The 12,244-nt window shown below is 44.1% G+C and overlaps 2 protein-coding genes across 2 annotated transcripts in view; both read right to left on the bottom strand.

The window, feature by feature from the left end:
* Window positions 1-5,773, bottom strand: part of LOC115799323 (NLR family CARD domain-containing protein 3-like) — a 42,851-nt gene extending 37,078 nt beyond the window's left edge. The window contains exons 1-3 of the mRNA XM_030756422.1: window positions 5,744-5,773; window positions 1,448-1,590; window positions 1,084-1,209 (exon numbers count right to left, since the gene is read on the bottom strand). Of these exons, the coding sequence (XP_030612282.1) occupies window positions 1,084-1,209; window positions 1,448-1,554 (233 nt within the window). The 5' untranslated portion in view covers window positions 1,555-1,590; window positions 5,744-5,773. The remainder of the gene's footprint in view (window positions 1-1,083; window positions 1,210-1,447; window positions 1,591-5,743) is intronic.
* LOC115799317 (melanoma receptor tyrosine-protein kinase-like) overlaps window positions 1-12,244 on the bottom strand; it is a 278,847-nt gene that overhangs the window by 144,912 nt on the left and 121,691 nt on the right. The gene's annotated exons all lie outside the window — the stretch shown is intronic.

The following is a 12,244-nucleotide window of genomic DNA, read 5'->3' as shown; positions in this document are numbered from 1 at the left end:
CATCTCTCTTTGTTTTTAATCAAGAAAGTTTGTAAAAAGCAGACTGACATTAAACTTTAGGGTGAACGTTTTAACCTGTTAACTAGCCGAACCAAAATCACCTGAAAAAACTAGCCCTCTGGTTATTATTGGCTCTGGAAAACCCATGTATGTAGTGCATTTTATATGGAAGGCTAGACCCTCCCTTTTTGATTGACACCTCATTCGGCCAATCACATTAGGAAATCGTTTTTCCGGAGCCGGTAATAACCAGGGGGTGTCACGTAGCTTTTCTGTTGAGTTTGCTGCAGCAAGTTACATGATTGGCTGAATGAGGCTTCAATCAAAATAGGAGGGTCTAGCCTGTCATGTACAATGCTCCGTCCGGCTTAAGGGACATGGCTGTCCGTTGATGAAATCCTTGATCTCTGAGGGGAGAGAAGCTACAGAATTGAGGCTCTAGCACAGCACGAGCAGTTCAGAAACATTTTGAAATGAGAAAAAAAAGCAATTAACTGATTAATTTGTGTTTTAGACTGTTTATTGCTAACGGATGTATTCTGACCCAAAGTGTAGCCGTGACCAGTTCTGAACGACGGCTTTACAGCAGACAGCCGCACGAACTCTTGCCAGTACTGCGTACCGGCGGAGAATCTTTTAGTGGTACGCAGTACTGGACCGTACCGGCTTACTTTCACCCCTGCCTATATGAACCGCCTTTTCTGTCAGTCAGTAGTAGATGCCGTGAATGGATTCCATGATGGTTCTTCTTCTTCTTGCTTCCTTCTTTTTCAGGTTTCTGTTGCCTGAGGTATTCACTAAGCACATGGTCATTTGTGGCCATCCTCCTGATGTACTCGTGGATCTTAGTTGTTTCATCCAGAATAGGTGTTCTGACACTCACTAGTCCTTGGCCTCCTTCCTTCCATTTAGTGTACAGTCTCAGGGTGCTGATTTGGGGTGAAATTCTTTGTTACACCTGATTTTAGTTAAGGTCCTTTTTAGAAATTATGTCCCAATCTGATCTCATAAGAAAAAAAATATATATATAAAGTCACACATTTTTGGCTTAAACTGTAAATGAGTTTGTAGCTGCTGTCTTACGCTGTGAGCTGAGACCCATTATTGAAGCACTTTGTTGCTCCATCACTAAAGACTGGAGGTTCATATTTGGACCCATCACTCCTCACAGATGGACAGCTGGATCCTGTTGACTGTGACCTCTGAACTCTGGAAACACAACCATGTTTTATTCATATCACATTAGTCACTGATAAATTCTCATATGAGAACTCTTAAACACACACAACCGACTGCAAATATTTCATTGGTTTGATGTTGGGAGGAGACTCAGATTAGATTCATGTCAGTTTGATTATTCATGAATTTATTTTAATTATTTATTTAGTTTTCAACTCATTGGCAGAATTATTTAGGATTTTTAGCTGAATGAGTTCAATTCTATTACTTTGTTGGTCCATCACTGAAGTCTGGAGGTTCATCTTTGGACTGGTCCTTCTTCATAGACGGACAGATGGATCCTGCAGCCTCTGCTCTGTCCTCCTCTTCCTCCATCCTTCTTCAGTCAGTCTCAAAAGTAAACCACAAATACTAAGGGAGGTCACAGTAACAGAAGTAACTGAGTTAGTCGGCTATTTTTCTATCTATCTTTCTATCTATCTATCTATCTATCTATCTATCTATCTGTCTATCTGTCTATCTATCTATCTATCTATCTATCTATCTATCTATCTATCTATCTATCTATCTATCTATCTATCTATCTATCTATCTATCTATCTATCTATCTATCTATCTATCTATCTATCTATCTATCTTTCTGTCTATCTTTCTATCTATCTATCTATCTATCTATCTATCTGTCATGGTTTCTGCACTGTTCTAATGTTAGTAAGAACAGCTAAAGCACTCAGTACAGATACAGCTCACTATGATGATATTTCTGAGTACAAACACTGAGAACCTGCAGACTGGAGATCTGATCATCAGTGATGAAGCCCACATTCATTACTGAGTTTCATTTCATTAACACTAAAACAGTTTTGGTTTATTGTGGATTATTGAATATTAGGTCTCTCTCTCTTCTAAGTCCCTGTTAGTAAATCCTGTCCTAAAAGCTCCCTGAAAAGCCTTCAGCTGATCCAAAATGCTGCAGCTAGAGTCCTGACAGGGACTAGAAAGAGAGAGCAGATTTCTCCCATATTGGCTTCTCTTCATTGGCTTCCTGTTAAATCTAGAATAGAATTTAAAATCCTTCTCCTCACCTACAAGGTGTCATAGTCCTGGACCGTGTGCCCAGTGTTTTGTGTTCAGTTCTTTTAGGTTCTGTTTTCATTGAGTTTGTTCTGTTTTGTTTCCCCCGTTTGCATTTGGTTTTGATTCTTTGTTCATTATAGTTTCTTGTTCTGTTATTAGTTGTCATTATTATTATTGTTATTGACTTCCTGGTTCCCTTTGTTCCTGTCTCCCCCACGTCTTTGTGTTCTAGTGTATTGAGGTTTATTCCCAGTATTGTGACTAGTGTGCGTCTCTGTCCCATGTCTGGTTGTTTCTTGTTTACCTCGTCAATCTTAGTCTCATCTGTTTTGTATTTAGTTTACTTCCAGGAAGCAGGTTCAACAAACTCTGAGTCTCTGAGTTGATCAGCTCTGAGATCAGCAACTCTGAGTTTCCTGTTCCAGAACAGCTGATCAGAGTTAGTTCAATCAACTCTGAGTATGTACGTAACTGGGATTTCAGTACTTGTAGAAACACAAACGTCTGCAGATGAATTCGCTCCTCTGACGCTCTGACAGCCACTTTATCAAGGAGGAAATGAATGGGAGTGTCAGACAGGTGGTTCAGGTGCCGTAGAAGGGGCGGAGTCAGAGAGACACTCAGAGTTTGTTGGATAAAACCTGCCAGCAGCAGTTTAGGGTCACAGGGTCTGTTACCATGGTAACTGACTCAGAGTTGGAGTTAGCTCTTTCTGGAACTGAAAACCCGAGTTTCCCACATTTTAGGGTTACAAACCCAGCAGGGTTATAATAGTTTTGGATTTTACATTATCGTTTAGTTTTAGTTAGTTTTTACTTTTTTTTCCTTTAATTCAATTAGTTTTAATTAGTTTTCAGAGCGGTTTTGCTCGTTTTTTTTTTTTTAGTTTATTGCTTAGTTTTAGTTTAGTTTTGTCAGTTTCAGTATTAGTTTTAATTTTTCATACTTTGTCAGGTGCAAGATTCAAGGTACAAGAGTAACTCTTGTGTAATAAAAACTCAACAAAACATCCCATTTAAAGAAATATATTCAACAACCAACTGTTCACAGACAGCAGCATTGTGTGTTAAATGTGTGTAATATTAAGGACACACATGAACAAAAACAGGGAGAAACACAGAAAAACATGAACTCCCAAACTCAATAAATTCTACAATAAACTACAATAAAGTTCAGCGTCAGTGCAGCAGATTAACAACAGCTTCTGTTTTGGAGCTAGCTTGGTTAGATGCTCCATATGTGGCTGACCTCATGTCACATTTCTGCTTGTGTAGCTGGATTGTGTGTTCATTACCTTACGGTCGTGTGCTGGTGTTTTATATGTAGCTGGGACTTCTGTTGGTCCTCGCTCTTTGTCTCAGTTTTTTGGCTGCAAACATATTTGTTCCTGTTTGTTCACTTTCTTCATTCCCTCGTGTCCATTCCGACAGTTTTAGCAGCTCCCTCCAGGAATTTGCTGACATTTGTGAGTCCTTGTATTGATTGTTCCTGATTGTTATTCTCTCACTGATAAAGTAGCCGGAAACGCACAAAGACGGAACAGGTTCATCACAACGTTGCGCCTGCGTGGCAGCGACGAGTAGTCACATTTCTCCGGAGGTGAACGCCAGATCACAGCGGTTCAGAGCAGTTTCTGTAGCTGCCTTGTGTGCGCTTCTCAGGTGGACTTTTTCCTCACTGAGACGTGTTCCATACATTTTTCATCATTCACAACAAGACACGCTTCTATCTGTGTTATCGGACTCAAAGAAACTCCATACGGGACTCTGCTGCTTTCTCGGCAGACCGCTGCCATTACTTTGAGGACCAGCTCGGTGAGCGCAGCACACACACAGCTGCCCGACGGCGCTCCCATCTTAAACTCGGAGAGCGGAAAATGATCACTCCACAAGGCTTTTAAATAAAATGACAAACAAGAAAAGGAAGGTCATTTTATCTATGATTTTACTTAGTTTTTTAAACTCACAATACAGGTTTAGTTAGTTATCGTTTTTCCTTTTAATTTTAGTTTTTATTTATTTCAGTTAATGACAATGTTTTTTCAATTTCAGTTTTCATTATTTCGTTCATTTTTGTTAACTATAATAACCCTGAAACCCAGAGTTGTTGCTAAACCTGCTTCCTGGAATAGGCCCCTGGTCTCGCCCTGTTTAATTGTTTCCAGCTGTGTCTCCACCTGTTCCTGATCCTCTCGTTATCCTGGGTTTGTATTTAAGTCCTCTGTCTGTGTCTGTCCTTTGTCATGTCATCATCAATGTTACCCTGTTGTGTATCACCCTGTCCATTTGTTTTGTGTTTAGTTCTAGTACCTGTCCAGTCCCAGTATAGCAGTGTTTATTATTTCCTGGCATTTACCAAATAAACCACATTTCAGTGCAGTTTTGCCTGTTGAGTCCTGCATCTTGGAGTCCAGCTCACTAATGACACAAGGTCTTCAATAATCAGGCCCCATCTTATCTCAAAGACCTCATAGTCCCATATCACCCCAACAGAGCACTTCGCTCTCAGACTGCTGGCTTACTTGTGGTTCCTCGGATACTTAAGAGTAGAATGGGAGGCAGAGCCTTCAGCTTTCAGGCCCCTCTTCTGTGGAACCAGCTCCCAGCTTGGATTCAGGAGACAGACACCCTCTCTATTTTTAAGATTAGGCTTAAAACATTCCTTTAAAGTTTATAGTTAGGGCTGGATCAGGTGACCATGAACAGCCCCAGCAGATGCCGGCACAACCACAAGATTTTTCCTGTTAAGAGTTTTTCCTTCTTACTATTGCCAAATGCTTGCTCATAGGCGCTTGTTTTGACAGTTGGGTTTTCTGCGTAATTATTGTAGGGTCTTTATCTTACAATATACTGTAAAGCACCTCGAGGCAACAGTTTTTTGTGATTTGGCACTATATAAATAAAATAGAATAGAATAGAATTGAACTGAATAGAATAGAATTGAATACAGAGAGCCAAGGTTCACCATAACACCCTCAGAGCACGAATCAAACCAGTTTGTTCAGCTTTGAGCACTTAGATGGTGATTGGCTGCTGCTGTTCACTGTAATCATGTGTCACCATGACAGCCATTTTGCCCACATGTTGAGAGATATCAGATGAAACTAAGAGCAGAGCTGCTCAGTTTCTTCCATCACAACAAACAGCAGCTCAAAGTTTCCCATGTTACCCACAAACAACAACAGCAACACTGCAGCAGAGCCTGAGAACAGGAAATGAGTCAAAGTGCGCGGTTTGAAAAAGCATCAAGTTTTCACCGAGTCAAAGTTTCATCATCAGCAGAATCATTCTGATCTGTTTCCTTGAAGCTTTATTGACACGTTATTGAGAACTAAACCTTCTTCTCAGCAGCGGCTGTAAAAGTCAAAGCCTGTGGAAGAGAATCAACCTGCTGAGCTGGGACTCTTCTTCTTCCTCTACAGTCCACAGAGACAAACACACTCAGAGACTCGGACAGGACAACAACAACAACGTTGTGTTACACTCACCCTGCCTCAGCTCCACTTTCCTCCTCCTGCTCTCTGAAGGAAAATGGAGGCTCAGCTGTGGGTTTCTACCTTTAACTCCTGTCTGCATACCTGCTCAGGTCTGCCCCTCCCCTCTCCATTTACAGGAAACCAGGTGAGTCTCTTTCTTGGTCTCAAGAATCCAGCTGAACAGGTTCTCCTGCAGGTTCCTCTGGATCTTCATCTTTCTGTTAATTTCCTGCTCAGGCACAGCGGCCCAACAACACTCACACTGCCACACACACCTCAGAGGAACTGTCACACACTCATTTCCATTTCTTCACACACATCAGCCTCACACTCACATGGAGTTTAAGAGCAGCAACAAAAAGCAGCAGAGACTTTTGTTCCTCACACAGAGAAAGAAACTCAGAGGAACAAGTGTTGCTGCACTTTTCTACACCATCATTCAAAGAGTCCATCACTTCATCTCTGACAGTCTGCTACACACACCAGGTATGACATCACACTCAGCTCACATACACGTCTGTGATGTTCTCATAGATACACACCTGGAGACTCTTCTGAACATCTGGATGAAAAAGATGGCACCAACCTTTGGTGACTTGGTGTGGCTCATGCGGTGTGTCTGCTTGCTGTGTGGAAAATGTGCACTGTGTGATCAAATATGATCAGTTGGACTTGTTGCAGATTAGATGAGAAAATGCTGGACTTTAAACCAGGACTATTATATTGCTCTAAAGACTTTGTTTTTGATGAGCAGTATGGGCCTGCAGCATCTGGCAACATGCAGTGCATGAGGCCCAGGAGACAAAGGAGGAGAGCCGGCTTCCTGGTACAACAGAGACAGCGGTGTCATCACACTCCTCTACCCTCTATGCTCGCTCTTTTGGCAAACAAAGTGGATGATGTTAATTGCCTCAAGGAGGGACTACGTGGAATGTTCATTCCCATGTGTTACGGAGACCTGGCTGGATGCCAGGATAAATGACTTGGCAATATGGCAGGAGGGCTTCAAATGGATGGAAAAAGATTGTGGCTTTCATTTTGGGCTTCACTCATTTGGTTCCAGTTGAATCGGCACATTGTTTCATTTTTCACTCCGATGTGATCGACTTCGATGAGACAGAGTGATGCTGATGCGAGGTGACTGCTGTGTTTGTGTCCTTGTGACAAGAAGAATCCCACAGCATCAAACTCAGTGGAGATGAGTGAGGATCCTCTGAGGAGCACAAACTGTTTGAACACTGAGACGTTATTGTGACGAGCCGCTCGGCCCCGCCTTCCTTTGGAGCGGCTCTCCTGCAGCATGGAGGGCTGTGGCTCATTTCCAGTCAGTGACACTGGAACACCTGGGCCCAAGGTGTGCTCTATAGAAGAGCTCACAGCTCATTGGATGAGGGGCTCTCCTTCCTGAGACACTTGCGTGGATGTTGTGTTGCTTTCTTGCATTTGCCAACATTGCATATGTGATTTGTTGTCTCGTGCACTCGCTGACACTCCTGATTGTAGCGACTCCACACGTCATGGTTAGTTTCACTTCTGCCTTTGTTCCTTTCATTTCACACAAACAGTCTTTTCATTGGCGTCTGTGTGTGTGTCTCCCTTTGTGGTCGTGGCCGTGCCGCCCGCTTCGTCACAGTGATGTAATGCAGCTTATTTACTTTGTTTATACTCCACTCTGCATTTAATCATTAATTGATATTAATCTCTGGCTCTCTTCCACAGCATGTCTTTCTCTCCCCTCAGCCCAACCGGTCGCGGCAGATGACTGCCCCTCCCTGAGCCTGGTTCTGCTGGAGGTTTCTTCCTGCTAAAAGGGAGTTTTTCCTTTCCACAGTCACCAAGTGCTGCTCATAGGGGGTCGTTTTGACTGTTGGGTTTTCTCTGTATTATTGTAGGGTCTTTACCCACAATACAAAGCGCCTTGAGGCGACAGTTTGTTGTGATTTGGCGCTATATAAATAAAATTGAATTGAATTGAATTGAATTGAGTGTTCAGCATCAACCAATCAAATGCTTCAGTTGTTGTTTAGGCTGATTTTCCCTCTGGAATCAATAAAGAGAGAGAGAACTTTATTTGTAAAGTTTATTTGTTTACTTTATTTATTTGTAAACATATAATAAAATTTGCGTTCCAGAACAGCCATCCAAGAAAAACAGGAGATAATTGTTCTGCAGTCACGAGAGGCGCTGCCATTACAAAAGAAAAAAGATGGAAATCAATAGCAAACACATAGGGGTGGGGATGGATGAGGAGAAAAAAATTATCTCATTCTTTGTATACATATACATACACAGTATAAGAGTACAAAAACCTCTGCAATAGTGTGCTAAGGTAAGGCAAGGGAGGGGAGGGGAGGGAAACAGTGGTGAAGAGTAGGCAGGGTTTAGTTTCGAGCTGACCGAACTCTCTCTCTCTCGAACAGTGACAGAGATGGAAACGTTCATCAGCAAGGTGGCGAGGTGTAGCAGTTCACACAGATTACAAGACAGGACAAGTGGGGGGGTGTAGAGCATCTGTTTACAAACATCTCCAGGAGATGATTTACATACATGGCCATCCACCAAGGCCGTCTGGGAGCCAGTTCCAAATACAGCAATTGTTTTGCTACAGGCTGTCATAACTGATTGCTGACAGACCTTACAGTTTCTCTGGTTACCTCTCAGTGGCAAAAAATCCAATCATCTGAATTTTTGGTTCTACGCTGTTGCGCAGAAACAGACACTCAAACACTCCTCCAGATCGAATCCATTTCAATTCAGCTCTACTGAGTCTGAGTTCGTGCAGCTTTTGCATCCCTCATAGGCAGCCTTACTAGGGCCCGAACAGCTGCCCAGAACTTCATGATAAACCAAGTCCAATCAGGAGAAATCCTGGTATCAATAAACCAATATATGCCACATCCACAAGTTCTTCTTTATTCTGATTGGCTCTTAGATTTTGTTAATACAACTTAAACGGTTGAAGCCAATCGCTTTCTCTCATACACAGAGGCAGCACAGGAGAGGAGAGGTCAAAGGTCAGTGTGGAGCTGAAGCTCTGAAGGCCTCCTCCAGCCATCATCATCCACTGAAACATGTGAAAGTGCTGCCACCTGCTGGAAGAACTGGAGAAAACAACATGTTTCTTTGATCCACTTCCTGTCTGCAGAGGTGGGAAGTAATGAAGTACAAATACTTTGTTCCTGTACTGAAGTACAGCTCTCAGGTACTTTACTGGAGTACTTTTTGTCCTCGTCACATGTTCCAAACAGGCTCGTTACTTTAGCTCTGACACATTTGAGGGAAGCTTTTCTTTGCCATCACTGCGCCTTCAAACTTCAGAGCCATCTGAGCCTAAATGGAGCCAAAGCTCTGTGATGGAGCTCAGACTGTGGAGATACTGGTGCTGTTTGTGTCCACAGCAAGGAGTCGGCCGTGCGCTCTGTTAGGGAATGTGTTTGTGTTTGGAGAAGAAAATCAAAGGTCCAGCTCAGCTCTGGCTTCCTTCCTGCTGTTGTAGTGCCATCAGACTCCACGCAGTGCTGAGGCTGCAGCCTGTGCTGGAACAAGTGAGGGAAGGCCTGCAGCTGGATGATCTTCTTCCTGTCATTAGGCAGGACCCACATATCTGCAGCCCTCTTTGTTCCTGGGGAAGACGGCAAAGGGAGCAAACGCACACTGACAATCTGTTGTGAAGCAGAACCAAGTGAACTGCTGTCAAATGTCATATTTATTGGCTCCAAAAGGTTTCTGGCTGTGATCGGATCCTCGCTGAATGCACAGTTTGTCACGGCGTCCGTTCTTCCTCAGCTCAGTGACAAAGGGACCAGCAGGCATCAGTCTGAGCTGGACATGATGGACTTTATTCAGGACGTCCTTCATGAAGCTGAAGCTTCAGAGTTTTGGATTCTGTGCAAATCACAGCTTCAAATGTGTGCGATGAGACTTTGTGACCAATAGACTGAAGTGTGTGACTGCTTGTAGTCTTTAAAAACAGCCACCTGCCGCCTGTATCTGTGAGACTGAACAGGTCACAGTTGGATTGTGTCTAAAGTGTGTTGATGGTAGTAGAAGGTCTATTTTAGAGGAACCCACAGTGAGCTGTGCTGTCTCTGTTTGCTGAGCGAGGCTCTGAGACTATAAAGACAGATGTTTGCACAGAGACATCAATGGGCCTGAAGCTGCAGCTCTGCATCAACACTTTAACAAACAGCATGTGTTTGAGCTCTCTGTACAAAGACTTGATGCTGAGGATCCAAACACAGAAGGCCATTTCTAACCATCGTGCTTTGCTCAGGTAGTCAGTGCTCCTCTGACCCATTCAAGAAGCTTCTAATAGAGGCTTTTCATTGAGGCCCAGAACTGAAGCTGCTGGAAACAGCTGCTCTCAACTTCCTGTGCTGTTCAAGGCTGAACTCCATACTAACTGTGAGCTTTCTAAATGTGGAGGAGAAGCTGCTGCTGCTGCTTCGTCTCTTTAGCTTTGCTTTAAACAAACACTTGTTGGGAATACTGTGTTCTCACATTTGGAGCATTTGGAAAGTCCAAACAGTCGAGCGCACAAACATGTTTGATGGTTTGATGGCAGCACTCTTCAGCATTGCTCAAAGACCTTAAAGGGAGGAAATGTTGCACAAAGATTTGATCCAAATGTGGAATTTGGACGCTGTGTCGCTTCCTCCTTAAGACCTGGAGCTGCATCAGCTGCTGCTTTGGAAACCTGTGTCCTAGAAGGAAGGTGGACTTTAGTGCTGCACAAACAACCAACATGTCCAATGAACACATTGTTCTCATGTTTGCTTTCACTCTTTCAGAGCTGGACTGGAAACTCCAAAAGCTCCTTGAAAGCTTCTTCTCAGCCCTCAAAGCCAAACTTCAGCCACGAGAGCCGAGAGCATCGAGCTTCTTTGTAGGGACGTTTTCAGAGACTTCATGTGTGCTGTGATCCTAAAAGCTTTGTTGGTGGACATGCTGGGCTGCTCCCATTAAGGCTTCAGGAGGATCGGGATGTTCAGGAGAGGATCTCCCATTTTCTGCTTCATCCACACAACTTGCACTCATCAGTGTGAGACTGCTGTGTCCCTGAGAAGAAGCATTTCCATGTTGGACACACATGATGCTCTTTTCACAGAGTTGTTCCAGAGAAATGCAAACAGGTGCAAACTGCTGTGTTTCCATAGATGAGCTCTGTATGAATGTGTGGACCAAAGACAGGCAGGTGTTTGGGAGCTCCTCAGGCACAATGAATGATCTCAGGTGGGGAAGGAGGAGACGAGGAGCACAAGTCCATTGAAGAGGCGGCTGCACTGAGGGCACAGGCAGAGGAGCTCAGCCCTGAGATGAGGGAGCCGCCCATCAAACAGCAGCTCCAGTTAGAGGTCTGGAAAGAAGCTTCGCACGCTGGCTGAGGATGACTGACAGCTGTGGTCATGTGACCAAACCAGGAGAGCCGCAAGATTCGGGATGCACTTTGTCCTCGGAGCGCCAAAAGTCCAGCCTGGAGGGAAAGGAGGTGAGCAGCAAAGGGGCCTCTGACTGCCTCCACTTCACACACAGGCAACAAGTTTGCTGCATTTCAAAGGTGATGTTGGTGCAAATCCACACAAGTGAAGCTGTGATTGGAGCAGCTCCAACATCCAAAGGACACTTTTAGAAAAGCCAGTGTTTCTGTCCCGTCTGCAGAAGCTCCTCAGCAGGAACATCCAGAGACACACATCAAGCTGATGTTCTCATTCAAACAGTGCAGGATGTGTTCAGCCTCAAATCTAGGAAGCACACGTTCTCCTTTTTCACACCAACATGGAGAAAGTGCTGAAACAACCTGATGAGCCTCCATCAATCAGTGGATTCTCCCTGGAATCATCAATGATTTCCCTCATGTGCCCATCAAGCATCAGATTCAGATCCGTCAGCATGTTTCCAGCTCCTACAGCGTCTGTCAGCAGGAGGGGAGAGTCCAAGGGTCAAAGTGAGGAAGACTGTGGAACATGGGAATGATGTTTGTGTGTCTTTGGCACTGAGCGGCTCCCCCGGCAGTCCCTGCTGAATCCCAGCAGAAGCAGGAAGGCTGCCAGACCGCCCGATGGCCTCGGCCTCTAGAAGCCGTCCCATTATGAAGGAAGCAGCTGGATGCAGTTTGGAAGGCAGCTGAGCAGAATTCCTGTGGAATAAGTCAGTGATGAAGAGCAGCAGGAGTTTGTTCATCTGTTCTTCTGCTGCCATTCAGCTCCAATCACAGTGGGAACATCAGCTCACTCAAAGTGAGTCCTAGTTTGTTGCTGCTCAGCTGCAAACATTCACAGCATCTTCATTTCCTCACAGATTGTGTGGATATCAGAGATGTTGTGTTCAGGATGTGGCACTATTCCTCACATTAGAGACAAACTCCTCTCTAAGGCTCCTCTCCACAATCTCCTGTAAGTGTTTACTTCAATGTCCTTCTAGTGACTGTGACGCCCTTTGCAGTCATGGACACATTTGTCATGTTCATCCAACTGTTCACTCATTCACTTCAATGTCTCTCATTCCTGTTCTTGA

Source organism: Archocentrus centrarchus, chromosome 20 (assembly GCF_007364275.1).
Source record: "Archocentrus centrarchus isolate MPI-CPG fArcCen1 chromosome 20, fArcCen1, whole genome shotgun sequence".
NCBI classification, from domain to species: Eukaryota; Metazoa; Chordata; class Actinopteri; order Cichliformes; family Cichlidae; genus Archocentrus; species Archocentrus centrarchus.
Note: the sequence above shows the minus strand (reverse complement) of the source record. Positions and strands in the feature narration are given on the sequence as shown.